Raw genomic sequence first — 23,361 nt, forward strand, 5'->3', positions numbered from 1 at the left:
TTTAAGGATGGGAAAGTGAGATAAAAAAAAAAGCAAACAAGAAAAAATGCTTATCACTGCATTCCCCTCTATAGATGGTTTTAAAACTCGGGATATGTATTTATTTTGAAACAGAAATTTCAAAATTATAAAAAAAAATTTAAAAAAAAAAATCAGCAGAAGACAGAAGAAAGTTCATTATATCCAACTTCCTCACTTTTTTGGTTCACTATATCCACAAAAAATAACATTATGCGTGTATAGCAACGCACGGGACTGAACATTTCGTTCACTATATCCAGGAGTTCACTATAAACTGTGTTCACTATAGCGGGGTTTGACTGTATAAACAGATTTTGCCCTTGTTATTTTATGTTCAAAATACTCTACATGCGTACATTTTTGCATAGATTAACAATTCAAAGAAGTTTATGTGAATTGAGGTATAAAATTTTAAATAAATTGTTTCTAAAAAAATTATTATTAAAGTTTATTTTTTGAAATATTATTTAATTAATTTTTAAAAAGTTTCTATAGAATTGAAATTGACATTAAAAAAACTCTTAATGCAATGTCAATATTGTCATATTACAATGGTGATTATTTTCAGAATTATTTTAAAGTATTTATTATTTATCAAGATTGATAATACAAAAAATTTCTTACTGGAATATAAAAAAAATAAAAAATAATAAGCAAATTTTAAAAAAATAAATAATACAGGGTGTGTAGTATTTTTAAAAAGTGCTTAAAGGTGCTTATTTTTGATTTGCATTTTTTAAATGCCTTTAAATGTGCTTATTTTTGATATGCGTTTTTTAAAAAGCCTGTAAAGGTCCTTTTTTATTCAGAGTTTGTAAAAAGTGCTTAATTTTCTATATTTTAAACAGAAACTTTTTCTTTGCTATGTCAATTGTCATTCAAAATTACAAAAAATGCATTATTTTCACAATTTTCTCTGCAATATTTATCACAAACTAGTTATTTTATCACTAGTTGTATTGATTTTATGTTTATAAATTAAGAACTTTAAATGTACCAACTTTTTTTTTATTGCTGCACAAATCCTAATCATGAAATTTTTTTTTTTTGGAAGTGATTTTTGAGTGCTTGAAAAGTACTTAAATGGTGCTTATTTTTTGTTGAAAAATTTGACTACGCACCTGCAATAAAATTTATGATCACAATTGTAATGGCATTAAAAATGTGTATAATGTAAAGTTTATTTTTTATGAAATCAATCGTTGTATTTAATGTGTTATATCTCTTTATTTTCTATTATATTTTTGCTGCTTTATTTTACTTTAAATTTCAGGTAATTCATCCAATTGGATGGGATGCTTTTGGTTTGCCTGCAGAAAATGCGGCTATTGAAAGAAATATTTATCCTTCTGATTGGACTAAAAAGTACATTATCATTTGATTTTTCACTGTTTTATTTCTAATGTATTTCCTCTACTCAAAATATTTTATGTATGCACTGTGTAAATCAATATCATTCTAATGATAATTAAAAAATTTTTTTACCTTCACCTCAAGTGGGTGCTTTATAAATTTAAAATTAAGTGACCTGAAAAGTGTCTGCACGCATAATCAGGTTTTTAATTGCTATAAAGTTTTGAAAATAATAAGGGCAAAAATATGGATTTATCCTCTGAATTTATTTGCGGATTTGCTATTTGAAGCAATTTTTTTATAAAACTATTTTTGTATTGATTATGTTATTTTATGCCTGTGTTGAAGTATCTGTGTGAAGCATTATCAAAAAGATTTTTTTATTCTTAATTTTTGCTCATCTGCAATAAAATGTGTAAAATATGACTAGTTTAAAAATTGCTCTTGGAATCAATCATTTTATTCAACTTGAGTTTTGCAAAAAATTTTATATTGTCAACAAATTATCTTACTTTTCACAAAAAATGCTATCATAGTGAACCAGTTTAAAAAGTATTCTAAGAACATTGCTGCTTTTGGTTTTCTAAATCGAATAATAAATATAATAAAAATGAAGCAAATTGATATAAGTTAGTCCAAGTATATTTAAAGTTTATTAAGTTGCCTCCATTGACGCCCGGTAGCTGAGCGGTAGCGCTTCGCGCTGTCATGCCAAAGGTCCCTGGTTCGATCCTGGGGCCGAGCAACATTGACTCAGCCTTTCATCCCTTCAGTGGGTCGATAAATGAGTACCAAGCATGCTTGGGAACTAAACACTGGGGGTTCCGCTTTCGGCTGACCACCTGACCGGAACATCTGCTCCTGCAGAGCCCAAGATCAAGAAAACTGAGATGGACACAGTAGGCCTTGGCCCTCTATGGGCTGTCGCGCCACTGAGTTTAAGTTGCCTCCATTATGTTTAAAAAGATGTACAAATTGTTGAAATGTGAAACAATTTATTTATTTAAAGTTTTCATTTCTGAAATAAAACTCAAATGTAACTAATTAAGATTACCGTTTCAAAAGTAGAATTGTAGAAGCAGTCATTCTAGTATAAAATCATTTTTGGTTCCATTTTTCTGAAATATTTCTTGATTTTATTTGTATGACATGACGGATGAAGCAAATATTAAATATTATAAACCATTTGACTGGACTAGGAAGGGAGTATCAGAGAACAAAATGGAACCAATGGTAAATAACTTTCTGACCTTGATTTTGCAAAGGACTTATGCTTACCGAACAACACACTTCAAGACATGCAAACGAGCTCAAGCATTTTAAGTGTAGAAACAAAGAAAATGGGGCTTATTATCAACCAAAATGAAATTAAAATTTTAAAAATTAATCCTAAGCAAATAAATGACATATTCTTATAAAACAACAAACTGGAGATTGTAAACAGTTTTACGTACCTCGGAAGTATAATCCCCTCCAAATAGTACAATTTCCTCCAAAAGAGGAACTGATGAAACGATACTAAATAGATTAAGCAAAGCCCAAAGCAAATACACTATTTTCAATAAATTCTTGAAAAATAAAAGCACAACTAATTTAACAAAAATTAGAATTTTCAGCACTAATGTTAAATTTGTCCTATTCTATAGATCCGAAACATGACACTGCAATAAAAATAATACGAAAACACTTCAAGTATTTATTAACTACAGTTTAAGTATCAAATGGTTTCATAAAATTAGTAACACAGAAATCCTTAGAAAAGGAAAACAAAATCTGATTAAACTGGAATTTAAAATACATATATGGAAATGAATTGGTCATGTTTTACGTAAACCTAAAAAATTTAACGCAGAACAAGTTTTTGATTGGAACCCTCTAGGTAATAGAAAAAGAGGAAGACCTGAAAATACTTGGCACAGTGTGATTATAGCTGAATGCAAAACAATAAGAAAGACACAGAGAGAGGTAAAATATCTGTTTACAAATAGAGTGAGATGGAGAGCTATGATAGAAGCCCTATGTTCCAATTAAGAGTGAAGAGTAATGTGTATGTGTATATATGTTTTCATACCTAAATTATAAATTATGTTTATTTTACCAAAGCTTTCTTAAAATTCGCTTCATATAATTTTTTTCATTAGATAGAAATCTCAACATTTTTAAAAAACCCTGCCACTTATTGGGCCTGAATGAAACAAATTTTTCGATTACATATTATTGAAAACATATAAATGTATCTTTTGCCAATAAAAGTATATTAATATTGTAAATTTCAAAAATGCTTTTTGTTTTAAGTATAACTCAGAAATGTTTGTGTTATTAACAAAAAATATTAGGTATCATTAACATGGAATTATAGGGTATGAATAAGTATTAGATGGGAATAAGTATCAGTGAATTAAATCTCAGGTATTAACAAACAAGTGATATTATCACTCACATTTTCTAGTAGCTCTGTTCTGAGCAAGTGCATGCCCTTCAATGTTTTACTTTATAAACTTTCATATTAATTTTTTATTTATTCACAGTAAACTTCGTTTAATAAATTCTTACTTCTGTAATTAAACTTAGTAAAATTTAGTTCTTTTTTAATATCGTTTATTTTATATTATTATTATTCCCTTTGGTGCTCTTTATTCACCCATCTTTTTTTATTGGTCATTTTCTTAAAAATTTGACAGATGTTTGATCGGTATTTTATGGTACACTTCTTTAAATCTTTAGATGCTCAGTCCAGCATGTAAGCAGTATAAAATATGATACCAGCAAAAGTATAGTAGTAGCATGCTGGGCGGCATTTAATATTTATACAATGTATATGATTCATTGGAATTTTTACTTTTCTCAGGCATAGTGAGCAATATAATTTTTGAGCCCTGTTGGAGTTGATAAGAGTAATCAACAGTTGTACAGCTTTTTATAAAACAAGAGCGACTAAAAAAAAAAAGAAATTTTTTTTTGCAAAGGTAGTAAGCTGGGCCAGGTTAGCCTGGTTAATAGAGCACTGGGTCCATGTCCAAGAGGTGGTGGGATCGATCCCCGTTGACTGAAGACTCCACGTGTAGTAAATGGTGACTAATGCATGTTAAATCTGTTGAGTCACAAAGTCCTCCATGTTCCCATGACAAATTATACCTCTGGGGGTACTAATCCAGGAGTTTCCTTGTCTTCTGAATTGGTTCAAAATTGCAAGGCTATAGAGTTGAACATTGATAGTCGTAAACCCAAAATTGGGTCGGCTGTTCAATGACGGTTATAAAATAAAATAAAAGGTAGTAAACAATATTAACAATCTCGTTCACATGTACTGACGGTTTTTGTTTTATTAAAATTTATCTAATTATCCAAAATTTTACACTAAGTGTTTCTGCAATATATGCAAAACTTTTTAGAAAATCAATCAAACAATGAGAGGGACTCTAAAGATAGTTTTTGGGAAATAAAAATATCAACCTTTATTTTCAGACAGAATTTTCACCATTAGACAATGTACAAATGTATAAAAATGATATAGAAAACATGCAATATATTTCCTTTACTTAAATTGATTGAATACATTTATAAATTATATTATTTTCTGAAATTTCAATTGTTCTGAATAATATGTTATTTCCTAAATTCTTACTTAAACATTTCATTATTATAAAACTAGAATGTGCAAACTGTTTAAAAATTCGTTTTTATTGACGCTGTGGTTTATTTTTAACTGCAAAAAACATTTTTTATTAATCTTAAATGTGTTATCTCTGGATTTCTCTAATTGCAGGAACATTGCTACAATGAAGCAACAATTGAAAGGACTCAATATTAGCTTTGATTGGGACACAGTGAGCACTTTTTATTTTCTATAATTTTTTTACCTTATATATTTAAGTATTATATCATCATGGACTACAATTAAAATTATTTTATTTATTGAAATAAAATACCTATTGTACACCTATTGTTTGAAATAAGATTGGTTTATTGAAACATTTAGGGATTTTACTTAATTTTAATTTTTTTAAACATAATTAGTTCATTTATCTATATTTACATTTGCTTTAAAAAATATGCTTAATGTTTCTCTATGTCAGAAAATATTTTAGATTTCTAATTTCAGGTTTTTTTTGTCATTACCATTTGACTATTTTAGTTAGTGATAAGTTATTTTATTATTAGTAAAATTATATTAATGAATCAAGCAGAATTCTGATCCTAGTGATTCATTTTCATAAACAAAATGTTTTGTCTACAGCCTTATATAGCAGCTAGTGTTTGTATCATTCAATTGACTTCAGTTATTTCTGAGCATTTTATTTTTAATAATTGTATTTTAAATATTATATATTTTTGTTTTAGGAACTAACTACCTGTGATGCATCTTATTATAAATGGACGCAATACTTATTCCTCTTGATGTTTGAAAAAGGATTGGCTTACAAAAAAGAAGTAATGCAGAATTAATTGTATTTAAGACATAATAAAGAAAATATTGTAAATGTCAGGATTACTTAAAATTTTTTAAAGTTTTTCTTTGATGTTTATTTGCTTTATCAGTTTTAAACTTTGGTAATGTAATTCTTCACTAATTTTCTTTAGTTTTCTTATGTGGCTGAATCATTTATAATTTTTTGCTTGTTCAATTTTAAGGCTCTTGTGAATTGGGATCCTGTCGATCAGACTGTTTTAGCCGATGAACAAGTTGATGAAAATGGTCGTTCTTGGCGATCTGGGTGCAAAGTTGAGAAGAGACGTCTCTCTCAATGGTTTTTGCGTACTTCTGAATTCTCTAAAGTACATATTATTTAGTGCTCTTAAACCTCTTTCATAAAAAAAGTTTTTTTTTTTAATTTAATGGTTTTAAAATACTCTTAAGAGTTTTGAACATAACTGACTTTCTTAATTTATAATGCTTTTTAAAGTAATAGTTTATGAATTGAAAAAGAGATTTCAATTTTAAAAAAGTGGTTTTAAAATTCAGCAATTTTTTTTTTAAGTTTTAAGGATATGGATGGTATAGTGTATGTGCTATTTATATAATTTTGTGTTAAATAACTGTAACTTATTTACCATCTATTAAATTTAATATTAAGCCTGTTTTTAAAATTGAAACATCCATTTTTTTTAGTTTTTATTTTATTACTTTTTATTATTCTGCAAACCATGTAAAAAATCATTCTTTCTTGCACTGTTATGATTCATGTTTTGATTGTTTTAGTCAATAATTATTTTTATTACAAAAATAGATTGTGCAAAACGTATCTTCATTGACGCAGTTATTAATGTTATTTTGAGCTATAAAATTCACAAGGAGGCACAACTTATTATAGCTGTTTATAATAGGAGAATTTTGTGATGGAAAATGCTACAGATATGCATTTTAAAACAAATAAGCAAATCCGTAATGACTGAAAATCTTTTCTAATAAATTATAATGATTTATCCAATTTACTTTTCACTTGATTCATAAATTAATATTTTTTACTTCTTTTTTCTTTCAATTTTAAAAAACTTTATCAATCATATATACACATATAGTCGAACCTCGATCGATTGTTTCCACATCTTACGTTTTCCCTAATAAATAAATTAATCTATTTATTCAAAATTTTTTTGCATCAAGTACTAATTTTTTAAAAGTAAAAACATGGTTTTAATTGAAAATTAAATCTACGTCTTTATTACTTTTCATACATTTTAAAATTATTATTTGATATTTTACATTGGTCCACATTTGCCATTTTCCTGTGTCTGTCAATCACAAAGAATAGTACTGTATAAATCGAGGTTCTACTGTATTATATTCAATTGCTTAAAAATTCATTTCTTTATTTGATCTGTTTGATGAGAATTATATATGTTTTCTAGTTATCTTCCATAGTATTAGATTTGTTTTCTAAAAGTTCTCATTTTTGTAGGATCTTTATGAAGGATTAAGTGATCCTAGTTTAGTGGAATGGAGAGATGCAATCAAAATTCAAAAACATTGGATTGGTGAACCTGATGGTTACATATTCCATTTCAAAGCCTTTCACAATGGGGAATATTTAAATGATGATTTCACAGTTTGGACAAATGCACCAGAACTGGTATATGGTGCTTCATTTGTGGGTGTCTCACCCAATCATCATTTTAATTCAACTGAGTTTGGAGGTGGTAAAGTTGGGTGTGATCAGAAATTGAATATCACTGTTCATAATCCTTTTAACGGCTTACATCTCCCAGTCATAGTCTCCGAAAATTTGGATCATAGTTCAGCTACTGATTCATTCTTAGGTATAGCTTTTATGGTTAATTCATCACGGTTTATAATATGTATTGATTATATTGTTATCACCTTTTTAACTCAAACATTAACAAATTGGCTTTTGTATTTATTATGTGAAAAATATTTATAAAGGGTTATTTATTAAATACTTTTACCTGAATAGTATCAAAAAACTTTTTTTTAATAAGATTTTTATTGGTTTGTTTATTTTTATTTATTTCATTTTGTCTCCTATTGTTAGCATTTTGTTAAAATAACACCTATAAAAGAATTAAGGACTGATTATTTTAGTATACAATCTGAATTAATTTAGTTTTTCAATTTTCATTTGTAATACTGAATTCATTTTATTTGCTGAATTTTCAACAGATCATAAATGATTTAGTCTTTCCACCTTTCTTATTTGAGGCTTATTGTAAAAGATCCTAAATGTAATTGTATGTATCAGCTTACACTATGAAATTAATTTCTACATAGAATACCTAATTATCGTTTGTTTTAGGTGTTCCTGATTCTGATGATACAAAATTTACTAAATTTGTAACAAAACACAGAACTAATACTGTTGACATTGCTGACAACTCAAGCCGCTTAAAAAATTCTGGAGAGGTGATATTTGACATTTCCGTACTGAAAAAAATTTTCATTAAAAAGTGCTCTAATGTTATAAAAATCAAATTTTATTTAAAACATTTTAACATTTATTTTTCATGCATATTTTAAAATGTAATGCAATGTTTGTTTTTCTTTTTTATGTATGTACACAATTCTATTTAATTCAAAAATATTGAAATTATCCATGCTGATATATGCACTTTATATATTTACTAGTAAAAATAATGGATGTTTTTTTTTTGATTATTAACAATGTTGGAATTTAATTTCCTGCTACAAAATTTTATTTTGGTATGATATATTATTATATATTATATATAATGTATTATTCATACATCATAATGCAAAATTACTTCACTTGAGTTAAGCATAGTTATAAAAACCTTTGCTAATTTTCTGTGACTTCATGTGAATTTTTTCAAAAATATGTTATTGTTTATTAAATGCCAATGCCACTGAAATTTTAATATGTTCATAAAATTTTTGTGTTTCTAATGGCTTTTTGGTTAATTTAAACTCACCTGCCTTTTTCGTTAAGTTAAACTCCCCTTTTGCGAATTAAGTAATGGAGATTTTTTTTGACAAAAGAGCACTGCAGGGATGAAGGTACATCTTCGCTCAGAATCCCACAGAGAGAGAAAAGCACCACACATTCATGAAGCCGCTTTCTCAATTTTGACATAAATCTGACCCCCTGAATGACTTTTTATCTAATGATGGTATCTTCACATTCTAGGATTCAATCTTTTATGGTTTGAAGAAGTGATCTTAAATAGTCTAAATAATTAGTGCAGACAATATTTTAAGGTAAGAAATAAGACACAAAGCATACCTTCTTTGAAGAAACATACCTTTTTTTCAATGGATTCAGATTTCTGACCCCCAGAATATAGGGCTAGCTGCAATCTGGGAAATATGGTTCCCATAGTTTAATCAGGAGAGCGATCCAAAGTTTCCACACCTTAACGTTAATTTTACTTTTTGTGTATTTTGCCATATTTCAAAAACTTTTTAAGTGAATTGAAAAAATTTTACTCACAATTATAAAATTAATTTATCTAAAGATGCAAAAAATACATTTTAGTAAATGTTTTTTACTTCTTTAATAAGAGTAAAAAAAATGTTTTGTGAATTGTAAGGTATGCAATTTTTTACATCATTTTAAAATATGTAATTTTGCATGGCAAAATACAAAACTTCAGCGAAATCATATGGATAGTGCCTGNCGAAAAGGTGTTTTACAGTTTTTTACCCTTCCCTTTATGTTATAGTAGGTACGCAATTACAAAAAAGAAAATTTTCATCAACACTATCTTAACACAATTTCTTTCCCACATATATATAATTAGAGTGCTTTATTTTGAAAAAAAACAAACATGATGTGGTCTCTTCATATGAGGCCCCCTTGACCGTCGGGGCCCCGGGGCGATGCCCCGGCGTAGTTACGGCCCTGGGTCACATTTCCCAAATTGGGACAACCTCCTATATTTTGAAAGTGGCCGAGCGGTTATATTTTGAAAGTGGCCGAGCGGTTAGCGTGCCTGACTGCGAAGCCAATGTCTGCTGGTTCGAATCCCTCTCTGGGCATGGATGTTTCTCTCTGTATGTTGTCCTCTGTTGTGTGTGAATGTGACCTACCCTATGAACGGGTTTGTGGCAGTGTGGCGTGGGTAATGTTGCTCGCCTCCGTGACTTAGGTTCACAGGTGCCCACTGGGTAACGTTAAACGAGCAACACTTCCGGCATCTTCCAAGGTGGAAAACGAGAGTTCAAGTACCTGCTGTTATTTGAAAAAGAAAATAATATTTTGAAAGTAAAAAATCCGAATCGGTTGAAAAAAAAATTATGTTTATTCAGTGAAAGTATGTTTTTGTGTCTGATTTCTTAACTTAAAACATCGTCTGCATTGCACTAATTATTTAGCATATTTAAGGTCATCCCCTGGAACCATTTAAGACTGAGTCCTAGGATGTGAAGATCTGCTCATTAGATCAAAAGCACTCTACATTACATTCTTTCAGCGGGCCTTAATGGAGTTGAGAATCGAACTCCAGCTCTTCTGCACCAGAGTTCAATTCTCTAACCATTGGCCTACCTTGGCCCTGAACATATAAGATAAAAATTAAATATGACATTTGAAATAAAGTTTGGCTCTTATTATAGAACATTAATATATTTTTTTATATAAATGAAATTTTGGAAACATTGAAATAAATTTATTAGTTAAAATAGTGTATGCTTTTTTTCCGCTTTCTTTTAATGTTTAGAAAAAAAAGAAAACAAATTGCTCTCAAGAGTAAGGTATTCTCTTTCAACTTATAAAATATCATGCGAATAGCATGCTTAGTTTAAAGTTTTTTTTCCTTTTATCTTTTAGTTATCTGGGTTGAGTAGAGAAGAAGCCAAAAGTAAAATTCTTGATGTTGCTCAAAGACTTAATGTGAAAGTTTATAAAGCAAGTAAAAAGCTAAGAGATTGGCTAATATCTCGTCAACGCTACTGGGGCACTCCTATACCAGTCATTTACTGCACATCCTGTAAAGTAAGTAAGTTTTAGTTCTGTTTATTTGTTTATTATTATTTTTTCGATCGAGGCAATATATTGCTGCATGTTAACAAAGTTGGAAATATTACCTGCTAGCTTCATGTATTTGTTTATCATTGGGCTTACAGCATAATTTTCTATTAAATATTTCAAAGAAGCCTAATAAGGGAGAAAATTGAAATTCATATATTTTTTTTAAATATTTCCTAAGCAGCAGAAATACTTTGGAAAGTATCATGCACTTTCCAAAGTATTAAAGATTAGTCAAATGAAAATTTTTATTAATGGATTAATAATGATGGAGTTTGGGAGTTGGAAACTAAGGTTTTTCAGTGTAACTACTAGGGGATCATTCACTAATTAGTTTTAAAGTTATTTAAATTGAGGTTTCTATTGTCAGATTTGCTCTTGTATTCTTTCATATTTATTTTACTAGATTTATTTGTAAGTAGTAGCATAATTTATTAAAAAAAATTATTTTACATTCTATTATTCCAAGAAAATTTGAACATATTTTTAAATGCTATATTTATTATCTGCTGATCTCTTAGTATTAATTATAATTAATTAATTAAAGAAGCAATCTTATCTGACTAAATTATTTTTTTCTCATTGCGATTCTAAAAATATAGATTTGCTCAAAAAAAATTTTTATTCAGAAAAAGTGAGATTTTGTGTTTTAAAAAAAATATGAAGTGCTATGGCTCAAACATTTACCTTTCCATGTAAACTATAAAAATTTTTAATGTTCCTCCTTTGCATGAAGAAAATAAAATATTTGAAATTGAACTATTAAATAATAAGTTATTAATAGTACAGTGACACTTCCAGAAAAGGCCACCTTTTTGTATCGACCTCCTCCTTTTATGGCAACTTTTGGGAGACGTGGAATTTTTTTCTTGACTCTGTGTTGAAGAAAATTTTTAAGAGAGATCATCAAAACCTCTCCCAACAACCAGGCAAACTTCCACACCAAATGCTAAAAAGTCAACTAAGGAAACAAAAAATATAAAATATTAAAAAAATGATCAAAATATTTTATTTTATAACTTCAATGAATAACCGATCCAATCTTAAGTTTACGACTACCAATGTTCAACTCCATAGTCTTGTAATTTATTTTTAAGAAAAATTACAAGACTATAAAGTATGAAGACGATAGAGTTGTAATTTTGAATCCAATCCAAAAGACAAGGGAGCTCCAGGATCAAGTATTGGGATAAATTTTTCTTTCATGGAGGACTTTTTGATGGAACTAACCTAGATTTCCGTTACAGGGAGAGGCAAACCTTCATTAGTTAGTCTCATGCCCATTTTATCAAATGGACTCTTATTATGCTTTGACATTCGAGCTTCTTATCAGAATCGTGCCTTTCTCCTGTGGGAAGAACATTATCCTCTACTGGAAAAAAACAAACAGTTGTGGGTAAGATGAATTTCACTAACCCAAAAGGGTACTTTCATTTTCAATGACAAGATAAAAATAAGTAAGATGAGAACTTGGCAGAGCATGGGGGCAGTGTAGAGCCTATGTGGTAGCATTGATATATGGAATCTCAGTTGTGAAGGTGGTGTTAAAATTCTGATAGGTTTCTTACAAAAGGGAAATATTAAAAAAGGGAAGGAAAATAGATTTTGGTCAATTAAGTATCTAGGGCATGATTTTGCTCATTTGAAGGAACTGGACGTTTTCAAGTGCCACTAATTATTTTATTGCTTAAATTTCACTGCGGTAAAATGTCCAAAGAAAAAAGTTTATCTCTCGCTTGAACAAAAGATAGAGGTGAAATTATTGCATGAAAAAGAGGATTCAGAAAAAAATTTATCAAAGATATTCAACTGTGACAGGGCACAAATAAATAAAAATCTGAAGGAAAAGGCAGCTATGAAAAAAAATGAAAAAGTTTAATGTCTGAGATGTGAAACATATGCATCAAGAGAAACTTCCAGACTTAAATGTGGTCTTGTTTGAAAGGTTTAAAACTGTGAGAGTAAAAAAAAATTAAATAAATAAAAATCCCAGAAACGGGACCCGTTATAAAGAAAAAAGCGCTGAAAATCGCTGACATGCTTGAAATCAAAAATTTTTCGGCGATTAACGGGTAGCTTAAAGAATTTCACAATAGGTATAACTTGGTTTTTTATGCATCGTTTGGTGAAACAGATATTGATGAAAAAGACTGAATGACAAGATTGCCTCTTTAACTTGCTGGATAGGATGATAAAGATATTTTAAACATGGACAAAACAGGACTATTATTTTGGGCATTGCCACCAAACAGTTTAATGTTTAAATCCATGGAGGCAAGAGGTGGTAAGTCACTAAAAGAGAGAGTTGCGATTGCATTTCGGGTAATTGCTGCATATGACAAGTAGAAACACTTAGTTAGAAAGGCTGCAAAGCCACAGTTTTAGAAGAGGGGAAAAAGACCAACACATGGAAATCTAATAGGAAAGCTTGGATATCAAGTGGGATTTTTGAAAAATGGTTACAAAGCTTAGATGCGAAGATCGCAAGGTAGAAAAGTACTGTTGGTCATTGATAATAATACATGTCACTCTTATAACATAAAATTGAAGAGTGTAAAGATAGTATTTTTGCCACTAGTGGGAGATGGCAGCTTTTGGATAAAAGCATTATCAAGATAGAGTTCAGTCACTTGATTCTAAAATCTATTATTGATTTTTTTGGAGAACTGTACCACTGCAAATTTGAAAAAAAAAATCTGTTGCTGATGCAGTGTTTGGAAAGAAGTCGATGTCTAACTTTCAAAAATTGTTTTGCTTCTTGTGACGAATTCAACACTCGAAGTTATTCATGTGAGGGTGAAGTAAGACAACTTTTTCTTATTTGTAATGTAGGGTATGATTCCAAATCAGCTGAGTACTCAATGTTGTGACGATTGAAATGGAGATCGGGAAGGGCGTCTGTTCCACAGTTTCATAATTCCAGTGAGATAATTTTGTTTTATTTTTAAAGTTTTTTTTATCAGTAAATAGTGACCGAATAAACAAGGAATTATGTTTTTGCTCTCATTCTGATAGTAAAAATGACGAGAATGAATGTTTAGAGTTACTATTAACAGCACTACAAACTCAGAAATAGATCAACAACAGTCAGAGTGCACTAAAGAATCAATGATTTATTTTTCGAGTTGAAAGCTAAATTAGAAAAAGAAGTTATTTTAAAAATAGTTAATAAGCATCTCAAACAAGCAAACCACTTCTCATTTTTTAAAGCTAACTAATTTTTATGCTATAAAATGAAATGTAAATTTAAACAAAAAAAGTATAACTTTTTCTTTATTTGAAATAGTTCTGACATTCATAATTGGTAAATTTATTTTTACACATAATTTAATCAGTAAGGGTCATTTTTATGGACGCTAAATATCATTCTTCCATCCGGCTTTTACAATGTTAACATAGGTGGTATTTTCACACCAATAAAATGACACTGAGTGAAATTAAAATCACTTGCAAAAAATCACGCACCTTTAATGTAATTTTGAAGTCAATTAAGGTAACCCCTGGTTGTTCTTAGGGGTTTTCAGGTGAGATGCTTTTTTTTTCGAAAATAACTTTTAACTCTAAAACTAAATCATTGATAGCATCGTCTTTAGTGCACTCTGACTACTGTAATATGAGGTTGTCAGTTTCTTTCAGAGATAGTCAAAAAGAGTTCTCTTAATAAGATCCACTCACAAATATTTTTAATGCATTTTAATCTACTTATTTGTTTTGTTAATATTTTTTCGTGTTTCCTTGTTTTAACTTTTCCGCATTTTGTACGGAGGTCTGCACAGTCACTGGGAGAGGTTTTGATGGTCTCTCTTAAAGGTAATCTTCAACATAAAGTCTAATGAAAGTGGTCTTTAAATAGAGGAGGTAACTGCACAGAGATTGTCTTTTCTGGACTGTGTACATAAAGAATTACAGCAAAATTTAATAATTTTTTTCACCATTTTGTTTTAATGATATTATTTTATTGGCTCCCTTTATTGTTTTAATTTATTTATTAATCTATTAATTTTTATCTTTTTATCTTCTTTCATTTAATTATTATTATAATCATTATATAGTGTGCTGCTCATAAAAGTTCTGCTAATTATGAAATTGTTGAAAATTTCTTCTGCAATTTGCATTTATAATTTAATATTTTACTGATTTATGTAAAGAGTAGCTGTAGAATATTCTTTAAAATTATAGCCATTGTAAAATTAAAAATTGTTATCTCATTGCCATTATATTTTTAGGTTGTACCTGTTGATAAACAAGACTTACCCGTTCAGCTCCCAGAACTTGTAGAATTTAGTGGAAAATCTAGTTCTCTGAAAGCGGCCCAGGATTGGGCAAATATTAAGTGCCCAAGGTATGTTTTTATAAGATATAATTAGATTTCTTTTTGACAAAATGTTCGCGGTTAGTCAGATTATTTTCTGAATTTGAATGGCTTGAATTCAGTAACATGCATTTTATCCTGTAAGCCATATTTTAAAGATAACCATATTACTTCTATATAAATTAGTTTTATGTGAAATTTCAGTGAGGCTTTCTTATCAATTAATGTTAATAAATATATAAATAACAATAAGTATTGTTAATGACGCTTCAGCATTCATTTGAATCAAACCTTCTTTAAAATGTTGAAGTTTCAAGTTGCACAGCTGCTGACTTTTACGCTTTTTTACTTTAAAATTTTTATGTGAGATCTATGACAATGTAGTTTAAGGCCCTAAAGGAGAAATATTTTTATAATTTTTTATTTAGCTAAAGTTTAAAAAATATCTGGAGCCACAATTTTCTGATCTGGTGGGATTTCTGGTATTTATTTATGCAATAGTTTTCTATTGAAAACAGTGACTAATAAAGTGAATTTACTTATCAACACACACATATGAGCAAACATATATGAGTTCTTAATTAGATAAATAGTGTTAACTATTGATCAACTTTTATGATTTTTATGAAAGACCCTTTTCTAATAAAAGTTTTTGCAATTATACAAAATACTATTTTAAGAACAGATATTTTTAAACAATATTTATAAGTTTTTCTGCATCAAAATTTTCAGAAATTTTTTCTTATATTTAGTTGAGATTTTAGAAAATTTATAATAGATTAAATTGCTAATAACTGTACATATAACTGTTAATATGTTTTTTTTATTAGGTGTGGTTGTCCTGCTAAAAGAGAAACAGATACGATGGATACATTTGTTGATAGTTCATGGTATTTTTTACGATATTTAGATGTAGAGAATCAGTCACTACCATTCAGTGTTGATAAAGTTAATAAAAACATGCCTGTCGATTTGTATATTGGAGGCAAAGAGCATGGTAATATACTATGTAACTAATAAAAAAATTATTAAGTTATGTATTTTTATTGTTTTAAAAAACTAGTAAGAAAATTGTCTTAGTTTGAATTATGAATAAATTTGTTTTTGTTCAGTTAATTTTGATTTATTTTAACTTGTATCAAAGTACTGATTTTCAAGTATTTTTTTTCTAAAACAAAAACTTTTTTTTTTATTTGCAAGTGTAACATTTTTAAATTTTCTATGTAGTTAATATTTAGTTTTTTATTTTTCAGCCTAAAAGGTTTGACATTACTTCTTTTGCCAATGTTTTAACACATTTATTGTCATTTAGATGCTAAGTACAAAAAAGAGTTCACTTTCTAACTTTTAGGTATTCAAGCCAAGGAGCTAAAATTGAATACTGTTTTTTTTTTCTTCCTAAAAAGGAGTTTTTCCTGAAAGATATTAAATAATTACAATCATTATGAAGTTTTTATTAGTCTAGACTTAATAATTAATAACCATTTCGGATAGAAATAACTATGTCACAATTCCTATTAATGTATTGATTACACTTTTATTATTTATATTGTGTTCATTTGAAGTTTACATTTGTTTTATTATTCACGATGACTTATTTTGTTCCATCTTACAATGCATGTATTTTTGAACTTTCGCAAAATTTTATATGTATTTTAAATGATTTTGTTTTTAAGGTGGCTCTTTGTTTCAGAGTTTAGTTCAATTGTTTGAAACATAAGAGAGATGAAAATAATTTTTTTTTCTTTTACATTTGATTTTATGAACTTTGGAGAAGTGTATTTTTTTTTTTTAATGTTTTAGATAGTCTGCAACAGAAACACATCACACCAAAAAATTAAATAATTAAAATCCTATTTGTACTCATTTTAATATATATTTAGATTTTACTAATTCTAGTACACATTTAATGTAATTCTCATGTACAAAGACAATGAAAAAAATTCATAAAAGATGATAAATTTGCAATCTGTAGATGTGAGAAAATATCTCCAAATGAATCTTTTGACTTTCATCTAAGTTATCAAGATAACAGTCACTTCAATTTGTTTTCGACAACTTAAATTCTGTATAGTTTTACTATTAGAGTAAAGTTTAATCTTGGGTATGACTCCAAAAGCCTCTGTACTGATCACTAACACCATAAAAAAAAAACTTCTACTATTTATCTGCAAAATCCATGATTAGATATTTCTATTTATTACTTTTTGTCTGCAAGGCAAAAGTAAATCTGTGGTGTCTACTGCTGTGTCAATTAATTTTACTATAGAGCATGGTTAAATGAAACTTTTTCCTTATAGAGTTTAGTAAGTTTTAGATTATAAAAAGGCAGTCTTGGAATTTAGAAAAGGCTCCAATAAAATTATAAATTGCCAAACATTGTAATACTTTGTTTTTTTGAACAGGCTAAATATTGAGCTAAAATTTTTTTTATCACAATTTATAGGGAAAAAAATTTTTTTTCTTCAAAATTTTAAAAAGATGTCGTTATCTTTGAATGCAGAGAGTTTCACTAAACTATAGCATGAATTATTTGCAAATTATATTTCAATTATTTTGTACTTATAATTTTCATATGATAGACTTGTTACTATTTTTTATAGCTGGTTTGCATATGTTTTATGCAAGATTTATGAGTCGATTTCTCCATTCTGTTGGGTTATTACGTCATCCTGAGCCGTTTCTACAACTTTTGATGCAAGGAATGGTTATGGGTAAAAGCTATCGCATAAAAGATTCTGGAAAATACGTAACTAAAGATGAAGTAGACTTTTCTGGTAAGCTTAGCTTATTTTTATTTAAAAATGTTTAATTTCTGATTGGTTTGGATGAATAGTATTGAAAGTATTATACTTAAGGGAATGAAATTTTCTATGATTTTTTTGTCTGCTTCAAGTCATAATTTCTTTCATTGTAAGTAAAAAGAAAGTATGTTTTAATTTTAGGAAAATTAAATGCAATAGAAAAGTTAAGTAACTAGTGATAACTAATACAACATTATAAATTTAAGCAAGTTATAATGAAAAAAACAAGAAATTCATTATTTTATTAATAGCTATTATTCAATAATAAAATAAAATAAAAATTTAAAAAATGTGTTTTTTAAATGAACAAAAAAGGAGAAAATAATTCAATTTCCGTGACGTTTAAAACAAATAACTTAGCGTGAATTACTTTTGAAAGTTGGAAGAAATTTTTGTGATAATATATTTGTATAATATATAAGATAGATTTAAAATGCTCCCTAAATTTTTCCTTCTTTTTAGCTCACTTATAAAGCAAAATCGTTAAACTTTTAGTGATTTTTTTAAAAACCTTTTTGTTTAAGTGTGTTAGTTTCATTTGTGCTGGGAAATGTTCTAAATTAATAATTAAATTTGTTCTAAATTAATAATAAAATAATAATTAAATTTGTCATTGATCTTAATTTTGGCTACCTCACAACTAGCTAGAAAGCTTCGATTTTAACTGAAGTCTGATGAAAGTATAAATTACAATCGATAACATTTAGAAATCGATTGTAATTTATACTTTCATCAGACTTCAGTTAAAAACCAAGCTTTCTAGCTAGTTGTGAGGTAGCCGAAATTAAGATCAATGACAAATTTAATTAGGCATAAATTCTGCCCATAGTGATCAGGAAATGGAGCAACATATTGAAAATTTTGATTTAAAAAAATTCGATTTAGCAAAACATTTTCTTATAGCTGTCTGAAAACTTTTATTTATATCAGGCATAGTTCAGTTGAGATTTTAAAAAACTAGGCTAGTCAAAATTTTTATGAACAATAAATTCTTGTGTAAGCAGTTAGTAAACTATTAAAATCAGGTACTTAGGTACTGAGCTTAAATTCAGTAGAAATATGAATGCTCTTGTTAATTGGAAAGTGGTAAAATATTTAATTGCTAGATTCCACTCTCATATGCAAAAAGTTGGGCTAATAAAAATCTAGTAAAACTGAACTTTAAAAACAATTTTTATGCTTCTTCAATCTATGAATGAATATATTTTGCAATTATAATTTTTGTCATAATTTGTTAGGCCCCACTCTATTGGAAAAATTCTCTGGCTCTCCTGTTATTGAAGACTGGGAGAAAATGAGCAAATCTAAATATAATGGAGTTGATCCACAAGTTAGTAATTTAATATTTTTAGATTCATAGCTTAATTTTTTTCTAGTCCTTTGTTGTCAGTTCTTCTTAGTTGGATAAATGTAACTTAAATTAATGCAAATATACATGTTGACTTTTGGAGCTAGTTCGGAGGGCCTCACAAGCTTGCAGCTTCATGACTGTGCATGGTATGACATTTAATTAATATAATAATTTATATCAACGAATTTTTTTTTAAAATTTTAGCTTATAATATTGAACAAGCGAAAAGAAATGTGATTTAAATAAATAAAGCAATCTATTTTATATTTGCCTCTTTTTTTCGAAAAGTTGTGACAAGAAGTAAATAATTGTTAACATCCTAGTGCAGTTTCATTATTGATTGAATGTTAAGTTGACAACAAAATAAAGGTAATTACCAACGGTTATACACTAATTGACACTTGGCAACTGCTATCTAATGAATGCTTCTCAAATCTATTTAAATCTATCTAAAATTGTTGTGAAGTTGCTTATGTTAACACAACTAGTGTTGCCTCCCTATTTTTTTTTTATTCTACCTATTGGACTTCAAAAATAACTTATGACGAGAGAAAAAAACTATCATAAATGTATTTTGTGTGGTGAAAAAAAATGAAGAACTTTTTTTGTAGTTGTAGGTTTTTAATTAAAAGTTAGCTGTTTGTTTTAGTATGTAGTATATTTACGTTTTTATTATTGGCACCTATAGACATGATGCATGTACATGAGACTCAAGTGCTGTTGAATTAGACACAGGAATTGTGGATTAAATGAGACAAATGTATAGATATAAATTATACTGTTGGATAATGATAATTTATTAGGCTTTAAAATGTTGTGTAATGTGTGTTTTGTATGATATATCTGGTCACTCTATAATACTGATGGCCATAGATCATAATCATGATGACTCTAAACCACCCCTCCCCCCACCATTCAATACAAATTTCGTTCATTAAATTTTTTTTTTTTATATCTTGCACATGTATGTCTTTTTTCTGTGTGCTGAAGATTCCTCCGAGAAAGCATTTATTAGTGCTTTTTTAACCTGTCATTTCTAAGCCCTTAGTATTTCTTTTTCATCTCTACTTATTTTTTTTTTAAAACTATATTCTTTCTTTCGAATGGCAAAATTTTATTTTACAGTCATATGATTTGTTTGATGTCAAATTGGTGTTGAATTGAGAATAAGTCTGCTGGACTTTTGATCGACGCACGATGCATGCTCATATTTTAACTGCTGACATTATAAAAATGGGACTTTTTTTTAAAGTTATTTATGTAGCATGTTTTTTAGAATTAAAAAATAAGGAAAGAAAGACTTAGATATTTATTTTTGTTTTACATAGCATTGTTCTAATGAGTTTAAAAGTGAGTGATGAGTTCTAATGAGTGTTAAAGTATCTCACTTGGTTTGAAGTCATGCATTTAATTATGAAATATGAGTTTTATAGTCTATTGTTACAAATTCTTATAAAATGTGTATTTTTTGTTTATCGAGGGGGAATATTGTACAAATTCTTTTACACTTTTATCCTTAATTATTAACATGACTATATTACTAACAATGCTCTTTCATTGCAAGCTTTCACCATGTCCTTGAGTTCTCGTTTACCGACATTCTTTTTCTTTGTTTTCTTAGTAAATGAAAGAAAAATTAACCATATTTTAGAAGAAGAAAAATTTTGTAATATCTAAGAAGCTTTTTTTATTTGACTAAAGAAAATTTTATGCATATTTGTCTTTGTAAGTGTGTAATAAAAATATTACTTTTTCTAATTAAGAACCAGGTTATACCTCAAATACACCTTTTTGAAGCAAAAAAAGGTTAACTTGTACAAAAAATAGATTTTTATGCTAAAAAATTTCTAATAAAATAATCATTCATGAGATTAGAGCTTCTAATTTTATCTTTTGTTTTTATATAGTTCGTTACTGAATATATTCTATATTTTATTGATTTTTCTTAATTAATCAACTCACCATTTAATCTGCCAAATTTTATATTCTGTTGGCTTTTATTAAATTTGCCTTTTTATTTTAAATTAAACTTGTGTAGTCAAGTTTAACTTTCTACATTAACAATATCTTAACTGAGGATTTAGTTTTTAGTTAGTTAAACTTAACACATATGGCATTATTTAAAGTTGATAATGTCTGGTGAGCAAATGTGTTTTATGTAATATTTTAAATTATACTAGCTGTTGACTTGGAAATTGTTATACTGCTATTCATTTTTAAAAAAAATTTCTTTCGGAATAATTATTTGAGACCTTTACATTTTAATTATGGTATCTGATAATTATGTTAATGTTTACATTTCCTTTCCTTAAACAGAAAGTTATTGATGAGCATGGTATAGATACAGCAAGGTTATTTATATTAGGAAGTGTTGCACCACAGTCACCTAGGAAATGGAATGAAGACTGTAAGTTTTAAAAAAAATTTTTTTATATTTTTAATTTTGTTGTTAAATAACTTTCAAAAATTTTCTTTTCAAATTTAATATGTATCCAGAAATTTTTTTTAATTGTGAATTTATTATTCAATAATTTTATTAGTTATAATTAAATAATTTAATTAAGTATATTTTAATAATTAAATAAATTATAATTAAATTGATTATAATTTGATAATTTTTAAATAATTTTTTTATGATTTTTTTAAGTAGATTATAATTGTTAAAAATTGTTAAAAGTTGAATACTGTAATAAATTTTTAAATAATAATTCTTTTTTCATACTTTTCTTATTTATTTTTTAACATATGAAATATTATCCCTCCTACTATAGTTTTTTTAAAGTTATTTCTATAAAATCTTTTTGTTTTCATTTCTTCATGCCCAACAAACAGGAATATTTTGTTTAAAATGCTTTGATTATTTTTCAAATAATGAATGGATTAAATATTTATTAATATTTCGAGTGCAACAATTTTTTTGCATCATTTAAAAATATGTCTGTTTATAGTATTTCCAGGCATCCAAAATTGGCAATGGCGGCTGTGGTTGACTGTTGCAGACTTTTTAGAGCAACAAAAACAATCTAACCTTTCAAGGTCATTACCTGAAGAAGAAATTAAAAAATATGAAGATCAGCTTTGTGATGCTAGAAATTTTTATGTAAAAGGTGTAAGTCATATTATTTAGCTACATTGCATTTTATTTATAGAATCTAATTTTAAATACAGGGATACCTCGAGATACAAGTTTAATTTGTTCCGTAATTTTGCTCGTATCTCAAAGCAATTTTTCCCATTGAAATGCCATTAATCCGTTCCAGCTCCAAAGATTTTACCCCAAATTATTTTTGTTACATGTTTTTGAATAAGAAAAATTTATTTATAAATGACAAATATTATATAAAAACATAATAAAAGAGAATGTAAAGCAAAAAACTGGTTTTATAAAGTGTACATTTTGGTCATTCAAATGCAACTTACACACAACTTAAATGCTACTGTATGCTTAATTTTAGTCACTGCTTTTCTCTGGTCTTTGCTTTTATAGCCGGATTAAAAAAAACTGTCCAAGGAGGTTTGTTTCTTCCTCCTTTTCAGAATGCTGCAGAAAGGAGTTAGGCAAGTGTTATTAAATAGCTCGGATGTAGGACCAGTTGCAACTTTTTCTAGATTCGCTCCCACATTCCCAAGAACTCTTTTATCTCACTTGTAGAGATAACCTCCTCCACCTCTGGCTCTTCCTCAAAAGCAATTTCTTGCAGAACCCCCGAATGCTGATGCGACTGTAACTCTTGTAATTCTTCGGTCGTCAGTTCCTGAGAGTGCTCCTTGGCGAGCTCGTTCACGTCTCTCTCACCCATTACCAGGTCCATAGATTTTCCCAGAGACACAATCTCCTCCTCCACTGGCACTTCGGGTTCAAATCCTTCGAAGCTACAGACTCAGGCGACAGCACAATTTTCGGCTACAGACTCACTCAGGCCACAGCTTCTTCCATGGAGAAGTCAAGGTTCTTGTTGTAACACTCAACCAGGCCTGATCAATAATTCTGAGGCATATCACGATGTTAAAGTGGTCCTTCCAGTACTCTCGAAGAGTGAGGTTTATGTTCTCTGTCACCTCAAAGCAGGGCCGGAGCAG

General features: G+C 28.2%; 1 protein-coding gene across 4 annotated transcripts in view; it reads left to right on the forward strand.

Moving 5' to 3' along the window:
* LOC107438823 (Leucyl-tRNA synthetase, mitochondrial) overlaps positions 1 to 23,361 on the forward strand; it is a 39,691-nt gene that overhangs the window by 4,468 nt on the left and 11,862 nt on the right. For 2 of the 4 annotated variants that reach the window (XM_043046588.2, XM_043046584.2), the window contains exons 4-16: positions 1,295 to 1,386; positions 5,141 to 5,201; positions 5,716 to 5,805; positions 6,007 to 6,150; positions 7,275 to 7,632; positions 8,127 to 8,233; positions 10,617 to 10,781; positions 15,041 to 15,156; positions 15,957 to 16,123; positions 17,730 to 17,903; positions 19,169 to 19,260; positions 21,598 to 21,688; positions 22,230 to 22,390. In XM_043046588.2, coding sequence (XP_042902522.1) covers positions 1,295 to 1,386; positions 5,141 to 5,201; positions 5,716 to 5,805; positions 6,007 to 6,150; positions 7,275 to 7,632; positions 8,127 to 8,233; positions 10,617 to 10,781; positions 15,041 to 15,156; positions 15,957 to 16,123; positions 17,730 to 17,903; positions 19,169 to 19,260; positions 21,598 to 21,688; positions 22,230 to 22,390 — 1,818 coding nt within the window. Of the gene's footprint in view, positions 1 to 1,294; positions 1,387 to 3,253; positions 3,422 to 5,140; positions 5,202 to 5,715; positions 5,806 to 6,006; positions 6,151 to 7,274; positions 7,633 to 8,126; positions 8,234 to 10,616; positions 10,782 to 15,040; positions 15,157 to 15,956; positions 16,124 to 17,729; positions 17,904 to 19,168; positions 19,261 to 21,597; positions 21,689 to 22,229; positions 22,391 to 23,361 lie in introns of those variants that run through there. The other 2 variants (XM_043046593.2, XM_043046585.2) reach the window with 2 other exon arrangements.

The sequence above is a fragment of the Parasteatoda tepidariorum genome, chromosome 4 (assembly GCF_043381705.1).
Source record: "Parasteatoda tepidariorum isolate YZ-2023 chromosome 4, CAS_Ptep_4.0, whole genome shotgun sequence".
In the NCBI taxonomy this organism is placed as follows: domain Eukaryota; kingdom Metazoa; phylum Arthropoda; class Arachnida; order Araneae; family Theridiidae; genus Parasteatoda; species Parasteatoda tepidariorum.